Source organism: Bubalus kerabau, chromosome 20 (genome assembly GCF_029407905.1).
Source record: "Bubalus kerabau isolate K-KA32 ecotype Philippines breed swamp buffalo chromosome 20, PCC_UOA_SB_1v2, whole genome shotgun sequence".
In the NCBI taxonomy this organism is placed as follows: domain Eukaryota; kingdom Metazoa; phylum Chordata; class Mammalia; order Artiodactyla; family Bovidae; genus Bubalus; species Bubalus kerabau.
This window is the reverse complement of record NC_073643.1, coordinates 53,813,898-53,827,110: the sequence shown is the minus strand read 5'-3', so window position 1 is coordinate 53,827,110 and position 13,213 is coordinate 53,813,898. Positions and strand designations below refer to the sequence as shown.

The window sequence follows — 13,213 nt, the reverse complement described above, 5'->3', positions numbered from 1 at the left end:
GTGAGCCGAACCCAGGGCACACGGAGCTTCTCGGATTTCTGCACCAACCCGGTGTTCAGGGCGAAGGGTCTCCGGGAGGTCCCCGAGAACCCAAGAGGGCGGGGCGGGCGCTGACAGTGCCAGGCAAGGGGGCGAAGTGGACCTCCCAGGCTCTAATCGGATCAGACCTAATCCGTCTCCTGCCAAAGCCCCAGACCTCGCACAGCCAAGCCCGCTGGAACGCATCCTGGGGGCAGGGGGCAAGAATTTCCCTCCTCAAGGCAGCCTAGGGTGCGGCCTGTAATCCCGGTTCCTTGTTCCCTCTCCAAGATACATCGCCCCCATTCTTCCCGGGCCACCAAAGCTCAGGTTGGTGGATAGTCCCGGCGCTTGGTCGCTCAGTCGCGTCTGACTCTTTGCGACCCCAATGGACTGTAGCCCGCCAGGCTCCTCTCCATGGAGATTCTCTGGGCAAGAATACTGGAGTGAGTTCGCCATGTCCTCCTCTAGGGATCTTCCCAACCCAGGGATCGATCCCGCATTGCAGGCGGATTCTTTACTATTTGAGCCACCAGGGGAAGCCCAGGAAGACTGGAGTGGGTAGCCTATCCCTTCTCCAGGGGATCTTCCCGACTCAGAAATCATCGAACCGGGGTCTCCTGCATCGCAGGCAAATTCTTTACCAGCTGAGCTACCTATCCCTAAGAGACTAGATCAGAGTCTAGGGAAACAGCCTCTGCCAGGCCAGGGGTTGCAGTCTGTGGGTCCTGTCCTAAGGTCACTCTGCAGTACAGAGCCACTCATCTCCAGATCCCTGCTTGGTGGTGGGAATCGCTGCCTAGTCACCTACTTTGTCCACCAAACCGACTGTCTGCCTTTTGATCTCTTAACCCTAATGATATTCAAGGTCACTGCCGGAGATGTGGGAACTCTGGTATTTGAGACACTCCCATTTCTGTCACTTGGGACCCACATAACTGACCGAGAACTGTCACTAGTACATGTCTCTGGATGGGGTTGCCTTGATTCAAAGCCTGTTTCTTTCACTGGAACTAGGTCTACTTGCTCGTCCTGCTTGGTCCCTCCTCTCCCCATCTACCTGGCAAATCCTTTAACCCACAAAGCTCAGTTCCCATAACCTTCCCATCCAAGAAGCCTTCTGTCTGACCCGAGTAGATACTTTTGCCCTGATCTCATTGTCTGTCTACAATAATTCCCTACTAGACTGCAAGACACTTGCACAGGCAGCAACAAGTGCAGCTGCTTACGGTGGGTAGGAGGCATAAATGAACGAATGGCAACCATCTTAGTCCCACCATAGAACTGTGGGTCTAGAAGGGGCTGATGTGCTAAAGCTCTTTTCATGGCTTCATAATGCCTCTGGGGACAATATATACCACTTTTAGATACAACTTTCTCTGAGCAGAGGGCCAGGCAGAGGTTTGCACTTGCCTGTAGCCAGAAAGGTACTAATGGACCTGCCAACACCACCTCTTCTTTCTTGTAGCTTTTCTCTGCATCTGTTTTTCGGCCCTACATACAAGGCCTTGTGTGTTGCTTTCTGTGTGTCTCCTTGAGTCTTGAGTAGGGTTGTCAAGGTGAAGGACCTTGGTGGACATGCCCACCTCCTCCTTCCTGAGGCCAGTCTTTGTGGGAAGGCGGCCTCACAGATGGGTCCTTTGGTGCCTGCTGCTGCTGCTAAGTCGCTTCAGTCGTGTCTGACTCTGTGCAACCCCATAGATGGCAGCCCACCAGGCTCCCCTGTCTCTGGGATTCTCCAGGCAAGAATACTGCAGTGGGTTGTCATTTCCTTCTCCAATGCATGAATGTGAAAAATCAAAGTGAAGTTGCTCAGTTGTGTCCAACTCTTAGCGACCTCATGGACTGCAGCCTACCAGGCTCCTCCATCCATGGGATTTTCCAGGCAAGAGTACTTTGGTGCCTAGAGCATGACAATTACTCCTGTGTTTTTCACAAGAAAGGTCTGGGTGGGGGCTCTATCCACACTCCTCTGTTTAAGCTCTACCTACTCCAGTTTATATTTCTGTCATATATTCTGTTAACACTTAAATATATCCTTTTAAATTCAATTTTTGATTTATGTAAAACAAGCATATGGTATAAAATATGAAATATCTCCTTCCTCAGTGAACTTCCTCCCTTCTCTGGAGACAAGATTCTATTACTACTGTCTTCATTTGGGGATTTTATATTAACTATTATCAGTTTCATTCTTATCCTCCCTGGATCTCACCAGCAATTTCAGAACTAAGCACAGCACACCTGGTTAGGTGATACCTCCATAAGCCAGAACCTCATCAAGGCTGTGACCTTGGGAGAGTCAGTATCCTGTCTCATATACATGAAAGTAGTAACCAATGAGTGTCAAATGAATGTGGTTCTTTTTTTCTGGGCACAGTGTGAGGGTAGGCTAAAAAAGAGAAGGGAGAATATGTAGAAATTGGAGAGTGAAAGAAAGGTAAATAGACTACTATCTAGAGCTTACACTCCGTGTCCCCACATTCAAGTCTCCTGGATTTGGGCATCAGGGATGTTTGAGGCTATGGCTTCTGCATGCCTCTGAAGTTCCCATTGGGTTTGGCAGAACCAAGGAAGGCACGAGGCCCACTGCCATGGATACAGCCTGCCACTCTGTGCATTGAAGGCCCCTGGGCAAAGCCAGGGGGCTGCTCTCCAGGGAATAGCTGCTCCTGTTGCTGTGGCTAGGGCATATTTCAGTCTGAACAGGAAGCAGCACAGATCCTGGCTTTAAGTCCTCAGTAGTTACCATTAACATTTTCCTGAGGTTTTACTTTTCAAAGTGCTCTAATTTGTCTTACTCTTCACAACCATACTACTGTTCTACTGGTCACTCTACATGCTTGCAAATGGACACTGAGATCATGCTAATGAACTGCTAAGACCAGGACTTGTACTAACATTTTGATTTCAAATCTTTCCATTATGGAGACTTTTCATTCTTGCTTCTTAATTTCAGAAGAGTAATCAGGATGCAGAGGTAGGGCCTCACTTGGCAGAATGGAACCCCAGCCTCTCCCCCTGCCCCACTGGGTGTTTAAGAGTTGATGCTATGGGGTCTTCCCTGGTGGTCCAGTGGTTAACACTCCGTGCTTCCAATGCAGGGATCACAGGTTCAATCCCTGGTCGGGGAAATAAGATCCCACATGCTGCACTGCATGGCCAAAACTTAAAGGAAACAAAGCTGAATTTTTAAAAAGAGTTGATACTATGTTTTCTTAACAGGGTATAACACTGCCGTCCAGACTCATGTCCTGGATCAGCCAGAAAGGGACGTCTAGCGTGGCCTCTCTCCTACTCTCCAGCATACAGAGTAGACACACCTGGTTCTGGGCTACAAGGTAGTCAGCTCTGTGACATTTTTGGTGATAAGCTGCTGGGAATGATCCTTCTTGCACCATTACCAGGAAGATGCAGAGCCAAGAGGCAGGGGTCTGAGTTCTTTGTGCTGACCACCACTGCTCACTACCGGAAGCTCGACATTCTCAACTTGCACAAGTGCTCTCATCTTAGAAAAAGACATTACAACTTGGAGGTGGTCATCCTGTTTGGAAGTGGGGCTGCCATCAAATTGGAAAGGCCCCTGAACTTCATTACCTCAAAGCCAAATCAGTTGGGAGAAAGGCACACTGCACATGCCAACACAGCCTCTGACGTGGAGCAGCCAGGCTTGCCTGAGGAAAGTCCTGCTGCCTCAGCAGGCAACCTAAGTGCTGCTAGAGAACCCCACAGCTCCTGCAGGGTAACTGGAACAAGGAATGCCAGTCAACTTGGATGGCCATGGGAGATCCATCACTGTCAGTGACAACAAACCAAAGAAATCAGGAGTTCCGCCCACTTCCAAAGCCCTTGGGGACCACCCAACAGTGGTGTCACTGTACTGTATTAGGCATGGTGATTCTGCTGAGACCCACAAAGGCTGCACCCTAAGAGTATGTGGTAGTATAAGGTGGCTGGCAGCAATCAGGTACCTGGCCGATCCACATGGGTTTGTTAAGGGCCTGGAAAGGCCTCTGGAGGCATAAAGGAGTAAAGATGGCTCCAGTTCTGCAGGGTGAGCCAGGAGCAAGATGGGGGGCCACACAAGGTTCTCTGTGGCTGGTGTCCCCTGAAAGCTGGAGTAGGGAAGGGTGGCCCAAGAGAGAGGTAGCTATGATTAACTCAGTAAACTTTGTTTTGGCTGGTTCTTCGGACTCTCTCTTCTTCTACCCTTTTAGTCACCCTCTGGGAATTGAAGGTTGACCCTCAGTTTACCAAACCTTGAAGGACAGGAATCATGAAGAACATTTAATTCACAGACTATGTACATTATCCCCCAAGAAACAACTGATTATTATACCGTTCCTTTTTGCTTCGTGGACACCTGGCACTATAGAACCTCTTGACCGTCTGGTATTCCCCAGGCCATATACATTATCCCCCATTTTTTTCCTACAAAAACATTAAGTGGCCTGGAGTGCCTTACCTTATTCTTAATTATGACTGTATGCAGGTTTTAGCCCCTGCTACACAATAGGCTCTCAAATGTTTATGAGACTAATGGGCTCACACAGTGACTGTCAGAAACTGCAGAAGAGCTTGCTCTATCATACAACTTGCTTAACCAGCAATCCTCAAAGGGTGGTCCCAAGACCCATCAGAGTTCCCTGAGAATCTGTTAAAAAGGCAGAATTTCTGAACGGACCCCAGACAGACCTGCTGAATCAGCAGCTTTGAGGATGGGACCCAGAAGCTTGTATGTTAACAAAGTTATAGACGTTCCTGGTCTGCACCAAAGTTGGAAAAACTGTTCTCAATTGCATTTGGGCGTGGGGTGGGGTTATTCCACAGAAAGGATTTGAGGAACCTGTGGAAACTTGGTTAACTGTACAAGTCTTGGTGTGTTCTAAAAAGAATTCACACTCAGGTTGATAGACCAGTCTTTCATCTGAATCAAGGATTAACGTTCCTCATCACCCCGAGAGGAGTGGATGAGTCCTGTGAGACCCAGCTGGTTCCAGAACACTTCATTGGAGGGAAGGGTCGAATTAGTCAGAAAGCACAGCACAGTCAGCTAACATACTTTCATGAAGGACCAAGTGTCCACTTCCTGGGAGACAAAGAATCCGCTTCTTTTGCTTTGTTGGGTTCACAAGCATGTTGAAAGCACTGTTTCTGTTTTTTGTGCAGGGCCTGTACCTGTGGGTGCTCAAGAGCTGGCCATGAGAATGTGCCAGAGTTCACAGAATCAGCCCTCAGTGCCTGCCTCTGACTCGGGGATGTCTAAACTGTGACCTGACCAACATTCTCTTGTGCACCAAGCAGAACTACTTCTCTGCTGGAGGTGCCAGGATGCTGGCCACCTTTCCTGAAGAACATCCACTCATCTCTCTTCAGTTTGACCACGGAAACCAACAGCATGCCAGGCACATTCAACCATACATTCCTTAAGCCTCATGAAGGTGAGAAGGTGGTCAGTCAGTCAGGAAACTTAAGCCACTGAACTTTAACTAATGACCAAGACGAGGTGAGGCTGAATATTGAGATTCCTCCTAGGACACATGAAGAAACTGGTATACGAACGTAGAGAATGGGACTAGAATCCAGAAATGATGTTCCATTTATTCACTGAAAAAGAGGGAGATTAGGCCTTCTTGATCAATTTCTTCCAGTCTCCCCAACTCCCTCCCTTCACTTTTCCGAAATAACACACTGAGAAACATTTTTGTACAAAAACCACATATTATTCCCCCCCTCACAAAATCGGGTGGCTGTATTACAGGAACAAAACCAGATCAAAGACATAAAAAGAAAAAGTCACCACTTATACTGAAACACAACAGTGTTAAGAATTCAGGTATTCTGTAGAATTATTACCAGCATAGTTAAAATATTTCCACCTGGATCTTTTAAATTTGAAAGTGATCACATTAAAGACCTGAGGTTGCAAGAGACCACAGTATGAACCAGAATTCCATTTTCCTTTAAAGACCTCCGTGGAAAAGGTATTTGGAATGAGTTTCCTTTGGGAAAGACTGGCGGGAAAATACAGAAAACCCTGGCCATTGTCGAAAGGCACTGGGATCTTTCTGGAGTCAAAAGCAATGGAATTAAACTCCAGTAGGAGCAAGCTCATTTTCACTCCAAGCGCCTGGAATAAACTCACTAAAGGAACAAGGTCTCCTTGGTTCCAGTACTCTGATGGTGACCAGGGCCACCTGCTTAGAGGTAACACCTGAGGGTTTGAAAGGCAAATCTTAATTGTGGTTTGATTTTTTTTTTTTTTTTTGCTTTCTGATATTAAGGAAAAAGGTTCTAAGGTGTTTTATAAACACCTTCCCACACCCTTACACATGTAAAGCTTTATAGAATATATAGAAAAGATATCCAAAAGATGTTCCACTTTGCATTCTAAAGGAAACTGCCACTTGAGAATGTGAAGGGGCCAGGTGCTTCGGAAACCAAGCTCGACCCAAAACACCGTTTCCCCACCCATGGAAGGATAGAGGAGAGGGAAGAAAGACAAGAAGAGAAAACCAAGAACTCTCAAGTCACTCATCAGCAGGGGTAGAAATGGGCTCATATTAAGGCATTTTTGTGGCTCTTCCTCTGGAATGGCACTCCACTCTCCCAGCCCGAGCACCCCACCCTCAAACCATGATGCTTTGATTGCCAAGTGAGTTCCCTGGTACCCACAGCATCTCCTTGACAACCAACCATGTGATAGATGGAATGTGAGATCTCAGACGGGGAAGGGAGAAGGTATGAGAGGCTGTTGGTCTTGCCCCACTTCTCCAATCCCACCCCTAATCTAAAGTACCGCTTCACTAAATCCCACTCACCCTGACTACTGCAAGAGGTAGTTTGGGGACCTGTAACCCCAGCCAACCTAACCAAGTCCATGAGCTAAACTCAGCACTATCTACTTTTTTTTTTTTTAAGTTTTTTCTTTCTTGTAAAGAGGGAGAAAAAAGAATGCACACAAAGCAGTGAACAGTGGGCTAGATTCACTGGATGACCATTGCCCAAGACCCCCAAGACTTTCCTGGTTAGTCTAGGGGACTCAGGAATGCCTCCCAAATCGCAGCCCTCAAAGCTTACACTGCTTACACTTTTGGGAAAAACAAAATGCCCACCCCCTCCCCCAGCAATCAAACAAACCGTCTGCATAGAAAACCAGAACCAGTGGGCCCGGGCAAGGAGTGGATCTCTTCTAAAGCTTGTGCTCTCCCCTACCAGGGATGAAAGGGGGTGTTCTGCCAGGCAGGCTGGAGGCTCTCACGGTCCTCACTAAGGATAACATCGGCAGGGGGGGTCCCTTTTCCCCATCTCTTTTAATTTTGGTGCGTCCATGTGTGGCAAAAGTCTCATGAAACTTCACCATCAGCACCATTCTTAGCTCAGATAAGCAGAAATAAGGTCACTTACAATGCCTTAAGGTTTGTCCCCTCTGGCTATCCCCTCTGCCCATCACTATTTTTTGGTTCCTATTAACTTAGGATGCTCTCCTTTAAAGCAATAATGACCAAAAGAAAAAAAAAAAAGAAAAGTGATAATGATTATAAAGCATCCATACAAGCGTAAGACAAAGCAAAAACAGAACAAAATTGCAGGAGAGCAAAAACTGATACAGACATAGAGTACTACTGTTGACAGGACCTGCAGATACGTCAGCATACCCCACCGCAGGTCAGGGAGACGCCAGGTAGTTCAGGGTGACCAGGGCACAATGGCACCACAGGCTTCCCCCTTGAGTGCTGGAGGAGGACCTAACACAGCAGGTGTCAGAGTACGGAGGGGGGTGGCAAGAGGAATGGGGACAATTCAGGGTGCGTGCTTGGGGCTGTGAGAAGAAAACTCCTGAAAGAAACCCAAGGAAGCGGAGGAACACGAGTCTTGTCATCCCCACTCCAGCTGGGGGTGCTGGGCGCAGACGTCCCCTGTGTCTTTCGGGCTAGGGCGCAGCTGAGGCTGGTGGGCCAGGAGCGGGAGGCGGAGGGCCTCCGTCCGCAGGTGCTGGAGGTGGTGGCTGCTGCTGTGGCGGAGGGGGATCTGCAAACACATCCAAAAGGAACTTGTCATTGCCGGGAACACAAGGGGCCTGGGCAAGAGCCCATGCAGAGAAACAGGACTTACAAAGGAAGTTTCTTTACGGCCTGTGAGGCACGGCTGCCGCTGCGGGCTACATGGGGCGCACCTGAACCTCCACGTCACCGCTCGTGTGGCTCCCCTGACTCGCCGGCTCAGGGATAGGGAGGTGTCTGAGTCCGCCCCACTCTCCTTCAAGGCCCGCTCCTTCCAAGAATCCCTCCAGACCTTTGCAGAAATTAATTATATTTTGATTTTATCATTATCTTAATGCTTCTCAGTGCTAATTCTGTCTCTTCAGTTAAATGGTAAGTTCCTTCCTGGGCAAGTTCTGTGTCTTCTTTTCTTTCTCTCTGAGTGCCTAGCCTAGCTGGGCACAAAACTGCCTATCAGAAACTGCTGGCTCTTATGAACTGTCTCCACCAGGGTCACCGAGATTGACTTGCAGCAACCAACAAGCTGGACAGTCTGGGGAGGCCCTGCAACTCCTGAACTGTAGTCTCTGGATTTTTGGCTAAAACTAGGTCAGGTCCTGAAGGGAACAATTAGGAAAGGAGCTCTTTCCTATTTCTACTTTGGCTGATTTAGTGTACAAAGCAACCATAGAGATAATTCAATCCAGGGTTTTAAAAACTTCTAGATTTTGCCAGGGATGAAAACGAAGGAAACAAACAATTAAAGCACCTCATTGCTTACCAGCTAATTCATCCAACCTTCCCCTCAGGAGGTGTCCACCCAGTTGCTAAGGCTCTTCAAAGCATTTTTAAGCCCACCGATTTACTCCCTGGTGTCATCTTTCAGGGGAGCAAAGTAAGGCCTGAAGAGGGAAGTGACATGCCTGATGAGGCCTGCCCAATGCCTTGAAGCCAAATCAACAGCTCAGGATCCCTGAAATTCATCTGGGGCAGGAAGTGATGGGGAGCACCTCAAACATTCAACACCCTCAAGGTACTGCACCGAGGGCCCTCTAGGATGGAATCATGTATGCAAATCAGGTGTTATCAGCAGGACAGGACAGTGGTAAAGACCAATGACACTATGTCTGCAACAGAGATGCAGCATGGTCAACCCTCCCAGTCAGCCAGCACATTTTTACATTGCCTGTGGGGCAGTAAGGCTAGGAAAAGAGGTACACACTAGACTATGATCGCTGATCCTTGACTTAATAAATATCGCTTTTCTTTTTTTAAAAAATATTATAATTTATTTGGTTGTACCGGGTGTTAGTTGCAGCACTCAGGATCATTAGTTGCAGCATGTGGGATATCTAGTTCCCTGACCAGAGATCAAACCTGGGCCCCGTGCACTGGGAGCACAATATTAGCCACTGGACCACCAAGGAAGTCCCTCGTTTCTCAATTGTGATCTTGTACTGACCTGGCTCAACTGCTGTCTTTCTTCTGTGCACCTAACTGTCCTCGTCCCTGGGAGTCCAGTGAGAAGGGAGATGCACCTGTGCTGATGGCACTTGTCTCCTGGCCCCAGGAAGTCTCCCAGAGAACTATAGTGAGCTCAAGTCACTTCATAGCCTTGTATAACTTATGGTAAATCCTACACTACTATCCACTTGTTCATGTTTTATTTTCCCAACTAAAGCTCCTGGAGGCCAGGAATTCCTCTGCATCCTAGTTCTCTGTATTGTATTATAAATACATTATTACTTTATGTTTTTGTATTATAAATACATTATCATTTTATTATAAGCTGTATTATTATAAACAAACAGGGGCTGACTTCACCTCATGAGGACCCAAGTCCTCCTCTAAAAGGACCTGGGATCACAGATGTGGCGGGGTACATGGCCACTATCAGCTGCATTTTGGAATCATTACCATGGTCCACAGGAGTCAGAGGGCAGGCCGGGCTCTGATGCACCCCTTTGGAGGCCAAAGTTGGAGAAGAACAAGGGCTCCATGGCGAAACTGAGCTGGTTTTGCACACACTGCCACAGACACTGTTCAGCAGCATATGTGCCCGCTCCATGGGGCCTGCTAAGACTTCAAAGTCCTTCTCAACACAGCCCTGAATACTCCTTTCTAAGTCTAAGCAGCCACTACCAATATATTGGACAAAAACTTATTATTATTCTGCCCTAAACCAGACCCTATTCTTTTCTTTACACCTACCTCTTTTAAATCCTGAATCCATAAAAGGCTCCTGTAGTGAAAATAACTACCAGTAGTTCTGTGTATCTACTCAGATTCAAATTAGATAGGCTCAGACAGGCATTGGTGAGGCGTGCCCTTGGCCTCGCCAGAGCCCTTGGTGTCAGGAACGCATCCACGAAGGCTGTGGCATAGGAGCCCGACTAACTAGGAGCACTCTGCGCTCGCCACCTGGGCACCTGTCCACCAGGGATGCTGAAGCACAATGAGCAAAGCCCAGCCTTTTAGAAGCACCCCACCCCCCCCCACAGGCCATACTATCCATGGATCTGTCACACCCCAGAGGGAACAAACGGTGCTTGCCTCCCTTGAGTATAGCTCTCCCCAGAAGTCCCGAGGGTAGTGGCCCCCCCCCCGCCTGGGTACTTACACATGCCGTTAGGTGCCGTGAGGGGTACCCGGGGTCCTAAGATGTTTCCTGGGATTGGAGGCATACCAGGAGGGGTGGGGCCACTCCCAGTGGGGTGGATGCTGGCTGCAACGGTGGGCATCATGCGGCCTGGCATGGGCTGCCCAGGCATCATGGAACCTGGGCCTGGTATCTGACCTGTGGAGGGAGATTCAGAGCACTAAGGTAAGGAAGATAGGAATCAACTCACTGCCCAAGACTGCTAAATACAGACAGATATCTAACCCTCCAAAAAGATTTGAAAGACTGATAGAACAATAATCTGGAATAATCTGACTAGCTTTTAATTTGGGGTGGGGTCGGGGGCATGGAGGGATGATGGGGCAGGTCTGCGGAGTCAACGACTACCCTAAACCCTGGTATAGGCATGTAATTGTAAGACGCTATTACCAAAAAAAATCCTCAAAGAAAGCATTCACTCTGGTGAGTTTGGGTGAACAATGGATTGTCAAATATCTTCCTGAGGAAACGAAATACCAAGCACAGACCACAGGGAATGGAGATCTTACCAGCAAGTCAGTGCACAGTCTAAGAACTGAAGCTCAGTCCAGACTGAGCTTCACACACAGGCTATCTGGGAAGGTATGCCTGAAAAGGGATTGGTCACTACCATGAAATCACCATTAAAAAGGGATTCTAATTGGAAGTCTCAAGTTCTTTTCACAAAAAAAAATCTCTCCCTCTGCCCCCAACCATGAAGCACTGGCCCTGGAGAACCATGGTGGGGGAGGGACATGAGAGACAGACAGCTCCTTCATCTCTTCCTACTGCTTTGATATGAAAGACGGGAGACACTGGTCACAAGAACAGTGCAACACCTCCTGTGTTCAGTCTCACAATGAACCTTCAGAACTTTGAGCACACTTTTCCTGAAAAGAACCAGACAGTAAATATTCGGACTTCACAGGTCATATGGCCTCTGTCACAACTTTTCAACTTGGCTATTATAGCATGAAGACAGAGAATATGCAACAAATAAGTTTTGCTGTTGTTTAGTCACTGTCCAACTCATTTGTGACCCATGGACTGTAGCCCGCCAGGCTCCTCTGTCCATGGGACTCTCCAGGCAAGAACAATGGAGTGGGTTGCCATTTCATCCTCCAAGGGATCTTCCTGATACAGGATCTTCCCAAACTCATGTCTCCTGCATTGGCAAGTGGATTTGTTTTACCACTGAGCCACCAGGGAAGCCATAACAAATAGGTGACGTGTATTATAATACATCCTTATGGACTCTGAAATGTGAATTTCACATAATTTTCATGTGACATAAACATTTTTGAGTTTTCTCCAACTACTTAAACTGCAAAAACCATTCTTATCTTATGGCCCCTACAAACACAGGAGATAGACCAGATTTGGTTGTGATTAGCCAATCCTGCCTTTTAATTTCAATTTCAAAAAGAAAAGCCAGGACTGGCTAAACTACAAACAAACTAAATTAAAAGACACTTGCTCCTTGGAAAGAAACCTATAACAAAGAGAGACAATATATTAAAACGCAGAGGTATAACTGTCAACAAATGTGTGTATAGACAGAGCTATGATTTTTCCAGCGGTCATGAATGGATGCGAGAGTTGGATCAAAAGAAGGCTGAGTGTCAAAGAAGTGATGCTTTCCAACTGTGGTCCTGGAGAAGACTCTTGAGATTTCTTTGGAATGGAAAAAGATCAAAGCAATCAAAATCCTAAAGGAAATCAACCCTGAAGATTAAATGGAAGGACTGATGCTGAAGTTGAAGCTCCAATACTTTGGCTGCCTGATGGGAAGAGTTGACTCATCGGAAAAGACCCTGATGCTGGGAAAGATTGAAGGCAAAAAGAGAAGCGGGCAGCAGAGGATGAGATGGTTAGATAGCATCACTGACTCAATGGACATGAGTCTGAGCAAACTCTGGGGGTAGAGGAGGAGAGAGGAGCCTGGCATGCTGCAGCCCATGGGGCCACAAAGAATCAGACATGACTGAGACAACTTAGCACGAACACACACTACCAGATATCTAACTGGCAACTAACACAGGTAGAGCAGGAGAGGAGATAGCTCAAGAGCTCTTTCGCAGTGCTTAGAAAAGGGCCTGTCTTAACAAAGACAAAGCTTTAAGCCTCATACCATCTATTTTCAGTGTCTGTTCCCTGCCTGAGTCAGGACTGAGAGAGAGGAGCCTTTTACTACAGGGTGTCCATGAAGAGAATCTCAGTGAAATATGAGAGGCAAGAAGAGAGGTGGTCCATTGTCTCTGGGGGACTTTTTTTTTGTTTTTTTTTTTTGAATTTTAAAAAATATTGATTCATGTGGCTACACTGGGTCTTAGTCGCCGCATGTGGGATCTAGTAACCTGACCAGGGATTCAACCTGGCTCCCTGCACTAAGAGCATGGAGTCTTAACCACTGGTCCACCAGGAAAATCCCAAGATTACTTTTTAAAAAACATAATACATTGGCCTTATGCCTCAGAATAAACAGGAGAGCAAGTCTGGGGCTCTGGGGCCCCCCTGTTCTCTTATGCAATTCCGAGGAAGTGCAGAAGAGCCCCAGAGGTCTTCTCCACCTGCT

The 13,213-nt window shown here is 47.5% G+C and overlaps 1 protein-coding gene across 1 annotated transcript in view; it reads right to left on the bottom strand.

Annotated features, from left to right (window-relative positions):
* Window positions 1-5,599: 5,599 nt before the first annotated feature.
* The window catches only part of SMARCC1 (SWI/SNF related, matrix associated, actin dependent regulator of chromatin subfamily c member 1), a 124,780-nt gene continuing 117,166 nt past the window's right edge, over window positions 5,600-13,213 (bottom strand). The window contains exons 27-28 of the mRNA XM_055558156.1: window positions 10,621-10,797; window positions 5,600-8,049 (exon numbers count right to left, since the gene is read on the bottom strand). Coding sequence (XP_055414131.1) covers window positions 7,952-8,049; window positions 10,621-10,797 — 275 coding nt within the window. The 3' untranslated portion in view covers window positions 5,600-7,951. The remainder of the gene's footprint in view (window positions 8,050-10,620; window positions 10,798-13,213) is intronic.